This window comes from Pongo pygmaeus, chromosome 8 (genome assembly GCF_028885625.2).
Source record: "Pongo pygmaeus isolate AG05252 chromosome 8, NHGRI_mPonPyg2-v2.0_pri, whole genome shotgun sequence".
NCBI classification, from domain to species: Eukaryota; Metazoa; Chordata; class Mammalia; order Primates; family Hominidae; genus Pongo; species Pongo pygmaeus.
Window position 1 is genome coordinate 102,588,809 of NC_072381.2, and position 14,465 is coordinate 102,603,273.

General features: G+C 45.7%; 1 protein-coding gene and 1 pseudogene across 7 annotated transcripts in view; one reads left to right on the top strand and one right to left on the bottom strand.

Moving 5' to 3' along the window:
* The window catches only part of ARHGAP19 (Rho GTPase activating protein 19), a 101,498-nt gene extending 87,568 nt beyond the window's left edge, over positions 1-13,930 (bottom strand). For 3 of the 7 annotated variants that reach the window (XM_063670055.1, XM_063670053.1, XM_063670056.1), the window contains exon 1: positions 13,835-13,907. In XM_063670055.1, coding sequence (XP_063526125.1) covers positions 13,835-13,890 — 56 coding nt within the window. In that variant the 5' untranslated portion in view covers positions 13,891-13,907. Of the gene's footprint in view, positions 1-13,834 lie in introns of all 7 variants that reach the window. The other 4 variants (XM_054435417.2, XM_054435419.1, XM_054435421.2 and 1 more) reach the window with 4 other exon arrangements.
* LOC129006106 (large ribosomal subunit protein uL13-like) lies at positions 692-1,415 on the top strand (annotated as a pseudogene).
* Positions 13,931-14,465: the final 535 nt, after the last annotated feature.

Below are 14,465 nucleotides of genomic sequence, written 5' to 3' on the forward strand. Positions count from 1 at the left end.
TGTTTGTTGTTTATTTCATTAGTTTCTTTTTTTTTCTCTGAGATGAAGTCTTGCTCTGTCTTCCAGGCCGGAGTGCAATGGCACAGTCTTGGCTCACTGCAACCTCCACCTCCCGGATTCAAGCAATTCTCATGCCTCAGCCTCCCCAGTAGCTGGAATTACAGGCACACACCACCACACCCAGCTAATTTTTGTATTTTTAGTAAAGGCAGGGTTTTATCATGTTGGCCAGACTGGTCTCAAACTCCTGACCTCAGGTGATCCACCCACCTCAGCCTCCCAAAATGCTGGAATTATAGGCATGAGCCACCACACCCAGCCTATTTCATTAATTTCTGCTTTTTTTTTTTTTTTTTTTGAGACAGAGACTCACTCTGTCGCCCAGGCTGGAGTACAGTGGCACTATCCTGGCTCACTGCAACTTCTGCCTCCTTGGTTCAAGCAATTCTCATGCCTCAGACTCCTGAGTAGTTAGGATTACAGGTGAGTGCCATCATGCCCGGCTAATTTCTGTATTTTTAGTAGAGACAGGTTTTCACCATGTTGAGCAGGCTGGTCTCGAACTCCTGGGCTCAAGCAATCCACCCACCTCAGCCTCTCAAAGTGCTGGGATTACAGGCATGAGCCACCACACCCGACCCACAACATTATTTTCTAAACAGCCAAAACTGAAAAAGCAAAATGTCCAGCAGAATTTTAATGGCTTTATTTGCAATGGAATATTACACAGTAATGAAAATGGACAGACTCTAGCTATATGTACAATCATAGCTAAATCTCACAAATGAAAAGCAAAAGAACCTTTCCCAAGCGGCTGCCGAAGATGGCGGAGGTGCAGGTCCTGGTGCTTGATGGTCGAGGCCATCTCCTGGGCCTCCTGGCGGCCATCGTGGCTAAACAGGTACTGCTGGGCCGGAAGGTGGTGGTCGTACGCTGCGAAGGCATCAACATTTCTGGCAATTTCTACAGAAACAAGTTGAAGTACCTGGCTTTCCTCCGCAAGCGGATGAACACCAACCCTTCCCGAGGCCCCTACCACCTCCGGGCCCCCAGCTGCATCTTCTGGCTGACCGTGCGAGGTATGCTGCCCCACAAGACCAAGCGAGGCCAGGCCGCTCTGGACCCTCTCAAGGTGTTCGAGGGCATCCCACCACCCTACCACAAGAAAAAGCGGATGGTGGTTCCTGCTGCCCTCAAGGTTGTGCGTCTGAAGCCTACAAGAAAGTTTGCCTATCTGGGGCGCCTGGCTCATGAGGTTGGCTGGAAGTACCAGGCAGTGACAGCCACCCTGGAGGAGAAGAGGAAAGAGAAAGCCAATATCCACTACCAGAAGAAGAAACAGCTCATGAGGCTACGGAAACAGGCCGAGAAGAACGTGGAGAAGAAAACTGACAAATACACAGACGTCCTCAAGACCCACGACTCCTGGTCTAAGCCCAATAAAGACTGTTAATTCCTAAAAAAAAAAAACAAAGAAAAGCAAAAGAATCCACACATACACACACACACACACACACAACTACATACTATATGATGACATTTGTATCAAATTTTAAAAATAAATGAAACTAGTATTTAGAGATACTTGCTTAAATGGTAAACTGTAAAGAGAAGCAGAAATGTATTTACCATAATATTCAGGATAATGGTTACCTTTTGTGGACAGTGATTAAGAGGCATGAAGGCATGAAAGAGTTCCTGAGGCCAGGTGCGGTGGCTCATGCCTATAATCCCAGCACTTTGGGAGGCCAAAGTGGGTGGATCACAAGGTCAGGAGTTCGAGACCAGCCTGGCCAACATGATGAAACCCCGTCTCTACTAAAAAATACAAAAATTAGCTGGGCATGGTGGCGGGCGCCTGTAATCCCAGCTACGTGGGAGGCTGAGGCAGGAGAACTGCTTGAACCCGGGAGGTGGAGGTTGCAGTGAGCTGAGATTGCGCCACTGTACTCTAGCCTGGGCAACAGAGCAAGACTCCATCTTAAAAAAAAAAAAAAAGTTCCTGAAGTGCTAATAATGTTCTTGTGGATAAATCACTGAGCTGTGGGAAAAGGGGAGCATTTGAAGCAAATATGGCAAAATGTTAAGATTTGCTACAGCTGGGTAATGGGAAGAATACTGATTATATTATTCTATAAACTTGTATGTATAATTGACGTTTCATGACGAATTTTTTTTAAAGAAATCAAGTAGTTTTGGCTTAAATCTCACTTCAATTTGATACAAATATTATAGAAAATCAAAGTATATACTGAAGACTAATTTCCTCATCATAAAAGTTTTCACGCTCTCCCTCTCCAGATTCCCTGTCCCTCTCCCTCTCTGGATTCCCTCTCTCTCTACCTCTCCAGATTCCCTGTCCCTCTCCCTCTCCGGATTCCCTCTCCCTCTCCCTCTCTGGATTCCCTCTGTTGCCGAGCCTGGACCGTACTGCCCTGATCTCAACTCGCTGCAACCTCCCTGCCTCGGGCTCCCATGATTCTCCTGCCTCAGCCTGCCGAGTGCCTGGGATCGCAGGCACGCACCGCCACGCCTGACTGGTTTTTGTATTTTTGGTGGAGATGGGGTTTCGCCATGTTGACCGGGCTGGTCTCCAGCTCCTGACCTCGAGTGATCTGCCAGCCTCGGCCTCCCGAGGTGCTGGGACTGCAGACGGAGTCTCGCTCACTTAATGCTCAATGTTGCCCAGGCTGGAGTGCAGTGGCGTGATCTCGGCTCACTACAACCTCCACCTCCCAGTCGCCTGCCTTGGCCTCCCAAAGTGCTAAAATTACAGCCTCTGCCCCGCCGCCACCCCGTCGAGGAAGTGAGGAGCGCCTCTGCCTGGCAGCCGCCCCATCTGGGAAGTGAGGAGCGTCCCTGCCTGGCCGCCCATCGTCTGGGATGTGAGGAGCGCCTCTGCCCGGCCGCCACCCGGTCTAGGAAGTGAGGAGCACCTCAGCCCGGCCACCCAGTCTGGGAAGTGAGGAGCGCCCCTCTCCGGCCACCCCGTCTGGGAAGTGAGGAGCGCCCCTGCCCGGCCGCCCTTCGTCTGGGAGGCGAGGAGCGCCTCTGCCCGGCCGCCCTTCGTCTGGGAGGCGAGGAGCGCCTCTGCCCGGCCGCCCCGTCTGGGAGGCGAGGAGCGCCTATGCCCGGCTGCCCATCGTCTGGGAGGTGAGGAGCGCCTCTGCCCGGCCGCCCCATCTGGGAAGTGAGGAGCGCCTCTGCCCGGCCGCCCCGTCTAGGAAGTGAGCACCTCTGCCCGGCCGCCCCGTCTGGGAGGTGAGGAGCGTCACTGCCCGGCCACCACGTCTGGGAAGTGAGGAGCACCTCTGCCCGGCCGCCCATCGTCTGGGAAGTGAGGAGCGCCTCTGCCCGGCCGCCCCTCATCTGGGATCTGAGGAGGGCCTCTGCCCGGCCACCCCGTCTGGGAAGTGAGGAGTACCTCTGCCCGGCCGCCCCATCTGGGATGTGTACCCAACAGCTCTGAAGAGACAGCGACCATCAAGAACGGGCCATGATGATGATGGCGGTTTTGTCAAAAAGAAAAGGGGGAAATGTGGGGAAAAGAAAGAGAGATCAGATTGTTACTGTGTCTGTGCAGAAAGAAGTAGACATAGGAGACTCCATTTTGTTCTGTACTATGGAAAAATTCTTCTGCCTTAGGACGCTGTTAATCTATAACCTTACCCCCAACCCCGTGCTCTCTGAAACATGTGCTGTGTCAACTCAGGGTTAAATGGATTAAGGGCGGTGCAAGATGTGCTTTGTTAAACAGATGCTTGAAGGCAGCATGCTGGTTAAGAGTCATCACCACTCCCTAATCTCAAGTACCCAGGGACACAAACACTGTGGAAGGCCGCAGGGACCTCTGCCTAGGAAAACCAGAGACCTTTGTTCACGTGTTTATCTGCTGACCTTCTCTCCACTATTATCCTATGACCCTGCCACATCCCCCTCTCCGAGAAACACCCAAGAATGATCAATAAATACTTAAAAAAAAAAAAAAAAAAAGTTTTTACATAGATGGCCAGAACCAGGAAAATTAGTAGCTAGATATGTAGGCATACAGAAATAACAAGGGCTCTGGGCAACTATCCCAAAGAATGATAGACCCCTCAAAAAAGAACAATTTCGGGGAGGTGGCCTGCAGGAGACAGAGGGATTGACAGGATGTTGTGTGTAGCAGCTTTCCTCTGGATACCAATGCTGAGGACACCACATCAGGGTTCTCCTGCCCACTGCTGTGGGTCGCCACCTCCAAGGTAACCCCAATGCCAGTGACATCCTTCCCATCAGTCACCACTCCAGCACCAGAAACCTATGAAGGCTGCAACAGCTGTGTTTCCTGTTTTAAAGCACTGTTAATAATACCTGCTTTTGGATAGAATGTAAAGAAGATGAGAGCTACCGTTCACATAATTCAACAGTTAGAGACTGTGGTGTGGTGAACAGGACAGACTTCTGTTCTGTGCCAACTGCCACTCTGGTGCCAGTCAATTCCACAGTGACACATAGATCCAGTGTTTCACACTCAGTGAATCTGAGCAGATTTGCTGAGGCTTTGTATGTTGAGTTCACAATGACTTTTTATGGATTTTGTGGAAATCTTGGGAAACACAGAAGCCTAAAGGAAATTACAATTCCCATTTTCCAGAGTTAAAACCACAACTCTGCCTTTCTCTTCTACAACTTCCACCACAGTTACTACATCAGGTACAACAAATACCACTGTTCTTGCCTTCGGTGTACAGCTATAATTTTCTTTCTTTATAAATTCTACACATCTAAGAAACAAACTTATACTCTGTAAGCAGACCCATTACACTGATAAGGACTGGAGATTCATTCACCTAACTCACTGAAACCAAAATACTATCTTTCAAGATGTCCCACATGGAAGACGCTATTCCAGGATCTTTCGATTTCCAAAAGATGCATAGAAGCTATTTGAGAGCATCATCCCTGAAGGAAAAATCAGTTAAATCATTTTGTTCAACAGGAAAATTTTAAATATTCTGCACGAATCCTTGTGGCAGTCTTATTTTAAATGGTTGCTGCTTTGGGATTATGTTTCTTTTTTTCTTGACATGCCAAATGTAACTTTCTGTAAGTGACAGAAAATGCTGTCTTGTGCAGACAATGTCAGGACTCTTAGCAGTTTAGTCACTTTAAAGCCTGAAAGCTGCATTATTTTCATCCTAACTCAAGATATAACTCAGTGAACAGAATTGAGAAGAGTGTGCCAAATGAGTATCAATCAGGTGGATTGTGACCTATCATGTCAAAGTGGCATAAATTTATCAATCTAGTAATACTAAAAAAATAATAATTTGTATAACCTACTTATAGTATACAATTACCACTTTTACCACTAGATGGAACCCTACATGTAAGGTGATATGCTCAGTGAAAGGACTGGAAACAATCCACAGCTGAAAAATCAATTACAGAAAAATGAAATGCAAGTGCTTCTGAGGCATGTTGAAGCCATGAATCTGCAAAATTCAAGGCAGTTAAAAAAAAAAAAAACTGCATCCTGCAGATGTATCTTTTGGCTGACTATACCAAAACTGCATACCCACAAAACTAAATGTTTCCTCCCTGGTGAACTGCCTAACTTGATTTGTTTTCCAAGAACCACAACCTTGGCAAGATTTATCAAAATATGAACTATATTTAAAGTTGTCTAAATCTGATTTACCACCCTGAGAGAAGAATGCACTCTCATACTGCTTTTTCAACTCTAAAAGGCTCTGAAACACAGCTTTAAATGTGTCACTTTGTTGGAAAGCTGTTAGATAAGAAATACAACTATCAAAGAAAAGACTGTATTCTTCCCTCTTTCTACATATCAAATTTAAGCCAGTATCATGAAAGTTGTACATAAAAAGAGAAGAGAAAACTAAACAGGCCCTATATGTCCAAGCTGGTGGTGCTTTTTAATACCAGAGACAGTTCAACATTAATAAATAGTACCACAATTCAGGGAACGATATCCAATTTCTTAGATAAAATTTTTGAAACATTTATACCCTAAGGTCTGCCCTTAAGAGTAGCTGTGCAATGTTTTATAGTATGGACTACAAAATTATCTCTAAGACTCCAAAAGTCTGCAAATATATCCCCTGCAAAAAAAATCCCCTCTATTTGATCTCAACCTGAACAAATTTCTTGCTTGCTTGCTTTTGTGTGTGTTTTTGTTTTTGTTTGTTTGTTTGAGACTGGGTCTTCCCTTGTTGCCCAGGCTAGAGTTCAATGGCGCAATCATGACTCACTGTAGCCTCAATTGCCTGAGCTCAAACAATTCCCCCACCTCGTCCTCCCAAGTAGCTGGGACCACAGACATGCACCACCACACCTGGCTAATTTTTTTTATTATTATTTGTAGACACAAGTCTTTCTACGTTGCCCAGGTCTCAAATTCCTGGGCCCAAGTGATCCTCGTACCTCGGCCTCCCAAAGTGCTGGGATCACAGGCATGAGCCACCACGCCCAGCCCAAATTTCAAACTAATAATACAACTTAACCAAAATTAAATTGGCAAACTATTCTGAGATGAAAAAACTTGATTGCCTACCTTCTTAACCTAAACATTTTTGGAATCCTAATCTAAGATTCTGCCCTATGGAATGACAATGTAATATTCTCAGTCAAGAATGATGAGTATCAAAAATGCCAATTTACTGACTTATTTATTTGCTTGGTAATTTTTATCTTTTTGGGTGTCATATGAATAAGCATTAATTATGCTGCTGACACCTTCCTTAATTTTTCTCCCTCACGCTAGTGTACAATGGGAAGAAAGTTATTTGTATTAAGAAAGTAACATCAGGCTGGGTGCAGTGGTTCACATCTGTGATCCCAGCACTTTAGGAGGCCGAGGTGGGCAGATCATTTGAGGTCAGGAGTTCAAGACCAGCCTAGCCAACATAGTGAAACCCTATCTCTACTAAAAATACAAAAGAATTAGCTGGGTGTGGTGGGATTACAGGCGTGAGCCATCGCACCAGGCTATTACTATGTAGTTTCTATGGCCTAGCTGAACTTAGTTTATATCGGGTAACAGTAGCAAAACATCAGCACAAAATAAATAGGCTCCAGCATCTGTAGAAACAACCCATCCTAAAAGATGGTTAATAAAAGTGTAGGTGAGAGTGTTTACAGAAGGTGACCAGAGGGCATCTTCGGGAGGCTGAGGTGGGTGGATCATGAGGTCAAGAGTTCGAGACCAACCTGGCCAACATAGTGATACCCCGTCTTTACTAAAAATACAAAAATTAGCCAGCACAGTGGCTCATGCCTGTAGTCCCAGCTACTCGGGAGGCTGAGGCAGGAGAATTGCTTGAACCCAGGAGGCCGAGGCTGCAGCGAGCTGAGATCATGCCACTGCACTCCAGCCTGGGCAACAGAGTGAGACTCTGTCTCAAAAAAAAAAAAAAAAAAATTGTATTTCAATCACTCTTTTGCTATACTGTTTCCAACCAGAAATGATGCACTTATTGGGAGGAAACTGGGAAACCAAGATAGAAATCAGATCTTGGATGGATCATATTTTAGATAAGAGACATTAAAGTTTAAGACTCAGAAGGAAGCAGCCATGGTGGCTCACACCTGTAATCCCAGCACTTTGGGGTGCCAAGGTGGGAGGAGTACATGAGCCCAAGAGTTTGAGACCACCTGGACAACAGAGTGAAACTTCATCTCTATTGAAAAAACAAACAAACAAACAAAACTGTCTCAATATTAATAATGGTTGTATCTATCTGGTAAATTGGAGTGGCTAGTTTACCTTTTTTCTACATATTTTTCTTTCCTTTTTTTTCTTTTTTTTAGAGACAGGGTCTCACTCTGGCACCCAGGCTGGAGCACAGTGGTGTCATCATAGCTCACTGCAGCCTTAAGCTCCTGGGTTCAAGCAATCTTCCCACCTCAGCCTCCCCAGTAGCTGGGACTACAGGTGCGCACCACCACACCTGGCTTTTTTCTCATATTTTTATTTGTATTTTTTGCTTTTTGTTTTTGAGACATTGTCTCACTCTGTTGCCCAAGCTGGAGTATAGTGGTGCAATCTCGGCTCACTGCAACTTCCGCCTCCCAGGTTCAAGCGATTCTCCTGCCTCAGCCTCTTGAGTAGCTAGGATTACAGATGTGCGACACCATGCCCGGCTAATTTTTGTCTTTTTAGTAGAGACAGGGTTTCACCATGTTGGCCAGGCTGGTCTTCAACTACTGACCTCAAGTGTTCTGCCCACCTTGGCCTCCCAAAGTGCTGGGATTACAGGCGTGAGACACTGAGACCAGCCCCCCTTTTTTTCTACATATTTTTCTAGCCTTCTGTAGTAAATATTATATAAGTTTATTTCATAGTGGGGAAAGAGGGGAAAAAGTATATACTGGGAGTTTTTTGAGGCAGGGTCTTGTTCTGTTGCCCATGCTAGAATGGCGGCATAATCACGGCTCACTGCATCCTTGACCTCCCAGGCTCAAGAAATCCTCCTGCCTCAGCCTTCCTAGTAGCTGAGACCACAGGCATGTGCCACCACGCCTGGCTAATTATTTTTATTTTTAGTAGAGACAATGTCTTGCTAGGTTGCCCAGGCTGGTCTCAAACTCCTGGGCTCAAGTGATCCTACCACCTCAGCCTCCCAAAGTGGTAGGATTACAGGTGTGAGCCACCACTCTTAGCCAAACTATATACTCTTAACAAGAAAGAAAGAAAAAAAAAAGTATATACTTTTTTTTTTTTTTTCTGTGAGACTGAGTCTCGCTCTGTCGCCCAGGCTGGAGTGCAATGGTATGATCTCAGCTCACCACAACCTCCGCCTCCTGGGTTCAAGCGATTCTCCTACCTCAGCCTCCCAAGTAGCTGCGATTACAGGCGCACGCCACTGCACCCAGCTAATTTTTTGTATTTTTAGTAGAGACGGGGTTTCACCATGCTGGCCAGGCTGGTCTTAAACCCCTGACCTCAGGTGATCCACCCACCTCCGCCTCCCAAAGTGCTGGGATTACAGGCATGAGACACTGTGCAAGGCCGAAAGCATATACTCTTAAAACTTCAATGGATTTGTAGGTTGTAGATATTCCATATAAAAAATGGCTGGACACAGAAAGAACAACGCGAATGTAGTTAACATTAATTAACTATACACTTAATAGGTAAGATGATAAATTGTTATGTTTTTTAATACAATTTTTTTAAAACAAATTTATTTTTATTTATTATTTTTTTTTTAACCACAGGGTCTCAGTCACCCAGGGCCAGAGTGTAGTGGTGGCATTCTAGCTTACTGCAGCCTCAAACTCTTGAGCTCAAGTGATCCTCCTGCTTCAGCCTCCCAAGTAGCTAGGACTGCGGGTATGTGCCTCCATACCTAGATAATTTTCTTTCTTTCTTTCTTTTTTTTTTTTTGAGACAGAGTCTCTCTGTCGCCGAGGCTGGAGTATAGTGGCACAATCTCGGCTCACTGCAACCTCCAGCTCCCGGGTTCAAGAATTCTCATGCCTCAGCCTCCCTAGTAGCTGGAATTACAGGCACCCACCACACACCCAGCTAATTTTATATTTTTAGTAGAGACAGGGTTTCACCATGTTGGCCAGGCTGGTTTCGAACTCCTCACCTCAAGTGATCTGCCCACCTCGGCCTCCCAAAGTGCTGCGATTATAGGCGTGAGCCACCACGCTTGGCCTAAGCCAAATGTAATGTTTACACAAAAAGTGTACAGATTTCCTATATCACTCTTTATAATACTACCGACCCACTTGTTCTGACCAAAGTAAACTTGTGCAACAGTATCTGCTTTGCTTTATGCTGTGGTTTCATGCCACTTACCAGTTTATGCAGATTAATTTTAAAATTCTATTTTCTTCCTTCCCCTCCTTCCAAGACAGGCCTTATTTACAAATATGATCAAACTCTCTAAACCTGATCATTGATAAAATGTAAAATAAAACCAGATTCAAGAAAATCCCCTGAAGAAATCTACTCCTCATTACCCTTCAGATAGAATTTAACAGCACAAATACAAAACTAGATTCAGATATTTAAACCAGGTTTTCTCACTTAACTTGTGCATGTAAGAACAGACAAGTCTTCCTGGGATCAATAAAGGTTTAAACATTTTTCTCAAAGGAACACATTACTGTCTTATTACAGAAAAAGCAATTTAATGAAAAGGCTCAGGCCAGGCACGGTGGCTCACGCCTGTAATCCCAACACTTTGGGAGGCCAAGGCGGGTGGATCACCTGAGGTCAGGAGTTTAAGACCAGCCTGGCCAACATGATGAAACCCCGTCTCTACTAAAAATACAAAAATTAGCTGGACGTGGTAGCACATGCCTGTAGTCCCAGCTACTCAGGAGGCTAAGGCAGGAGAATTGTTTAAACCCAGAAGGCGGAGGTTGCAGTGAGCCATGATTGCACCACTGCACTCCAGCCTGTGCCACAGAGCGAGACTCCATGTCAAAAAAACAAGGCTCAGAAGTCATGTTTACTAACCAATATTCCATACCTAAGGTATATGTAAATTAACAGGATATAGAACCATTTCCACATCTTTAGGCACCTCCCCTGTCCTCCAGAAACATTTCCAGGCATTCTACTGTCTGTTCCTAAGCTGGCTCTTCATGTATTAATAGTTAGCACTTTCTTCTTAGTCTCTTTTTAATTAAAAAATACTAAGCTGTGTGTATTTCCCTGTTGCCAATTATGAGGAGAAGTAGCTTTATTTCATTTCCTGCTTTTGCCTTTTCTCTTTGACCCTTAAAGGTCTCTATTATGTTTATACTATTATTGGTAAAGTGGATAGTTTTTTTTCTGTTTTTGTTGTTGTTTTGTTGTTGTTTTGTTTGTACAGGGTCTCACTCTATCACCCAGGCTACAGTGCAATGGCAGGATGATGGCTGTTTGCAGCCTCCACCTCCCGAGCTCAAGTGATCCTCCCACCTTAGCCTCCCAAGTAGCTGGGACCACAGGCGTGCATCACCACACCTGGCTATGTGTTTTTATTTTTTTATAGGATCTCCCTATATTGCCCAGGCTAGTCTCAAACTCCTGGCCTCAGGCGATCCTCCTGTCTCTGCCTCCCCCTCCCAAAATACTGGGATTACAGGCGTAAGCCACCATGCCTGGCAGTGGATATTTTCTATTTGTGATTCCCCTTTAGTATTGTCTGCTTAAGAGTAACTTGAAGGTATAAGAAATGAAATGTGTTAAATTTTAAAGGACCATTCTACTTAATAAAAACCAGAAATGGAAGGGAGGGGGTGTTCCTCATCAACAGGTCAAAAACATAACATGGGAATCTTTATAGGTAGAGCAATTTTTCCTTGTTTAAATCTTTGGCCAGGTGCAGTGGCTCACACCTATATTCCCAACACTTTGGGGGGCCAAGGCAAGAGGAATGCTTGAGCCCAGGAGTTTGAGGCCCACCTGGGCAACACAGGAGACTCAGTCTCTAGAATAAATTTTAAAAATTAGCCGAGTGTGGTGGCGCATGCCTGTAGTCCCAGCTACTTGAGAGGCTAAGGTGGAAGGACTGCTTGAGCCCAGGAGGTCGTGGCTATAGTAAGCCATCATCATGCCACTACACTCCAGCCTGGACCACAAAGTGAGATCCTGTCTCAAAAAAAAAATCATAATAAGTTTTTAAAAATAAATCTTTTGGCCGGGTGCAGTGGCTCATGCCTATAATCCCAGCACTTTGGGAGGCCAAGGCAGGCGGATCGCCTGAGGTCGGGAGTTCGAGACCAGCCTGACCAACATGGAGAAATCCTGTCTCTACTAAAAACACAAAATTAGCCAGGCATGGTGGCACATGCCTGTAATCCCAGCTACTCGGGACGCTGAGGCAGGAGAATCTCTTGAATCCAGGAGGTGGAGGTTGCAGTGAGCCAAGACTGTGCTACTGCATTCCAGCCAGGGCAACAAGAGCGAAATTCCGTCTCAAAAATAAATAAATAAATATTTTATTAAAAGAAGTTAAAGCATTTGTAATTATTAGGAGCAGTGTTAAAATAACTATGGAAAAACAAAAAGCTGGGCAGTTCTAAATGATCACATATTCTGCATTCAATATTTACATATGTATTCATCTGTGCAAATCAGACCATTTTTCCTCTTTATGGAATACAAGGGGCCACAGTATCAACAGAACATTAGAAAGATTAATCCCTGCAGCCGGGCATGGTGGCTCACGCCTGTAATCCCAGCACTTTGGGAGGCTGAGGCGGGTGGATCATGAGGTCACGAGATGGAGACCATCCTGGCCAACATGGTGAAACCCCGTCTCTACTAAAAATACACAAATTAGCTGAGCGTGGTGGCACGCGCCTGTAGTCCCAGCTACTTGGGAGGCTGAGGCAGGAGAATCGCTTGAATCCGGGGCACAGAGGTTGCAGTGAGCTGAGATCGTGCCACTACACTCCAGCCTGGTGACACAGCAAGACTCCATCTAAAATAAATAAATAAATAAATAAATAAGAAAGATTAATCCCTGCAGAGCAAGAAAGAATCTGTAAAGTATTTATCACCACGAGAAAATATTTCTCTTAGAAATGACAGACTATTATTCACTAATTATTGACCACCTACACAAAGCTAAGCACTGGGAATATGTGATAAATACATATGTGTGTCCTGCCCTCAAAATGCCTTACAGAAACCCCAAACTTCTCTTTTTTTTTTTTTTTTTTTTTGAGATGGAGTCTCACTCTGTTGCCCAGGCTGGAGTGCAGTGGTGTGATCTCAGCTAACTGCAACCTCTGCCTCCCGAGTTCAAGCGATTCTCCTGCCTCAGCCTCCCGAGTAGCTGGGACTACAGGCGTGTGCCACCACACCCGGCTCATTTTTGTATTTTTAGTAGAGACAGGGTTTCACCATGTTGCCCAGACTGGTATTGAACTCCTGACCTCAGGTGATCCGCCCGCCTCGGCCTCCCAAAATGCTGGGATTACAGGTGTGAGCCACTGTGCCCAGCTGTATGCCTTACTTCTATAGTGTGTTTAGTGTGTCTTTCCCACTGGAGGGTAGGGACCATTTGGTTCTTGGTTGTATCCCTAATTTGAATTACACCAAAAACAAAATTGTAATCAATTAAGACAACTTAGGTCTCAAGGCTAAGGCAACACCACCTCGAAATTCTCTCCTGAAAACGCTAAATCTCGATGTGGCTGTTTAGGAAAGAACATCCTGTGGAAATAAAATCATGATGTCCTGGACTACAGGTCCCTCTCCCATCTGCTCCTTAGCTGTTCTAGGAAGAAGAAAATCTATTGCGTAGAGTTGTCATTATCGGCTAAGCTCAGTACTAGCTTTAAATGGATTGTCTTATTCAATCTTGACGCTTGGAAATAGACATCCTCATGTCCCTTTGCAGATGAAGAAACTAAAGTCCAGAGAGGTTTAAAAACTGGCCCAAGGACTCAACACCGTTTCTAATTGATACTCAAATCCTTGCTCGAACCTGAACGCACTAAGTGCCTCTAAGAAGATGTGAAGCGCTGTGTGTAACGGTGAGGAATTCGCTAACCAGCCCTGGACTTCCGTTTCCTCGCCATCAAGAGGTGTCTCGGCGCCAAAGCGATCAGCGCTGCCACCCCCAGCTGGACGTCTGCAGCCAGCGCAGCGGGAGGAGCCCCCTCGGGCACCGGCAAGACAGAGCGGGGGGCTTGGCTGGAGCCCAGCGCCCAGGCCCGACCCCCGCGCCTCAGCCCCCGCAGGCGCGACGATGAGAAACGCCGTGGGAGAAAGAAACAAAGCCCGAACCGTGCGTCTCCGTGACCCAAGGCAAAGGCGGCAGGACTACCAGCCCAAGGCCGCGTTTCCCAGGAAACTGGACCAAACTCAGCTCACCTCCGCCCGGATTCGCGGGCTAGCACCTCCCCTTCGCTCTGTGCCTCAGTCGCCATCTTCGTCAGCAAACGACTTTCACCGCCCCACCTTAGGTCCCGCCCCCACATATTTGGATTGGTTAATATGTTTTCACCTCTTCCGTGCGATTGGATGACTCGACCGCCCCTCCTCAACCTGAACCGTTTACTATATTATTGGTCTATTCAAATGACTAACCGTCATTGGTCGTTCCCGGCCCTGGCGGAAAAAAGAGAGAGGCGGGGAAGACGACCCAGCCCTGAGGCCTGCCGGGAGTTGTAGTTTCTCATTTTGATGAACCCTTCCGATACCACAGACCTTTAGGTTCAAGTCAGAAATCACCAGCCTATGCTCAAATTTTGTCCTGATATGTAAATCACGGAATTATAGAACTGTCGACTTTGAAAGTGACTCATCACTTTCTAAAATGCAAGACTCTGTACCCTATATCTCAGCATCACACAATATACCCAGATAACAAACCTACTCATGTACCCCCTAAATTTAAAATAAAAGTTGAAAATAAATAACTTTTTTTTACAATTTTTTTAATTTTTTTGTTTTCTGTTGAGACAGGGTTTCACCATGTTTCCCAGGCTGGTCTCGAACCCCT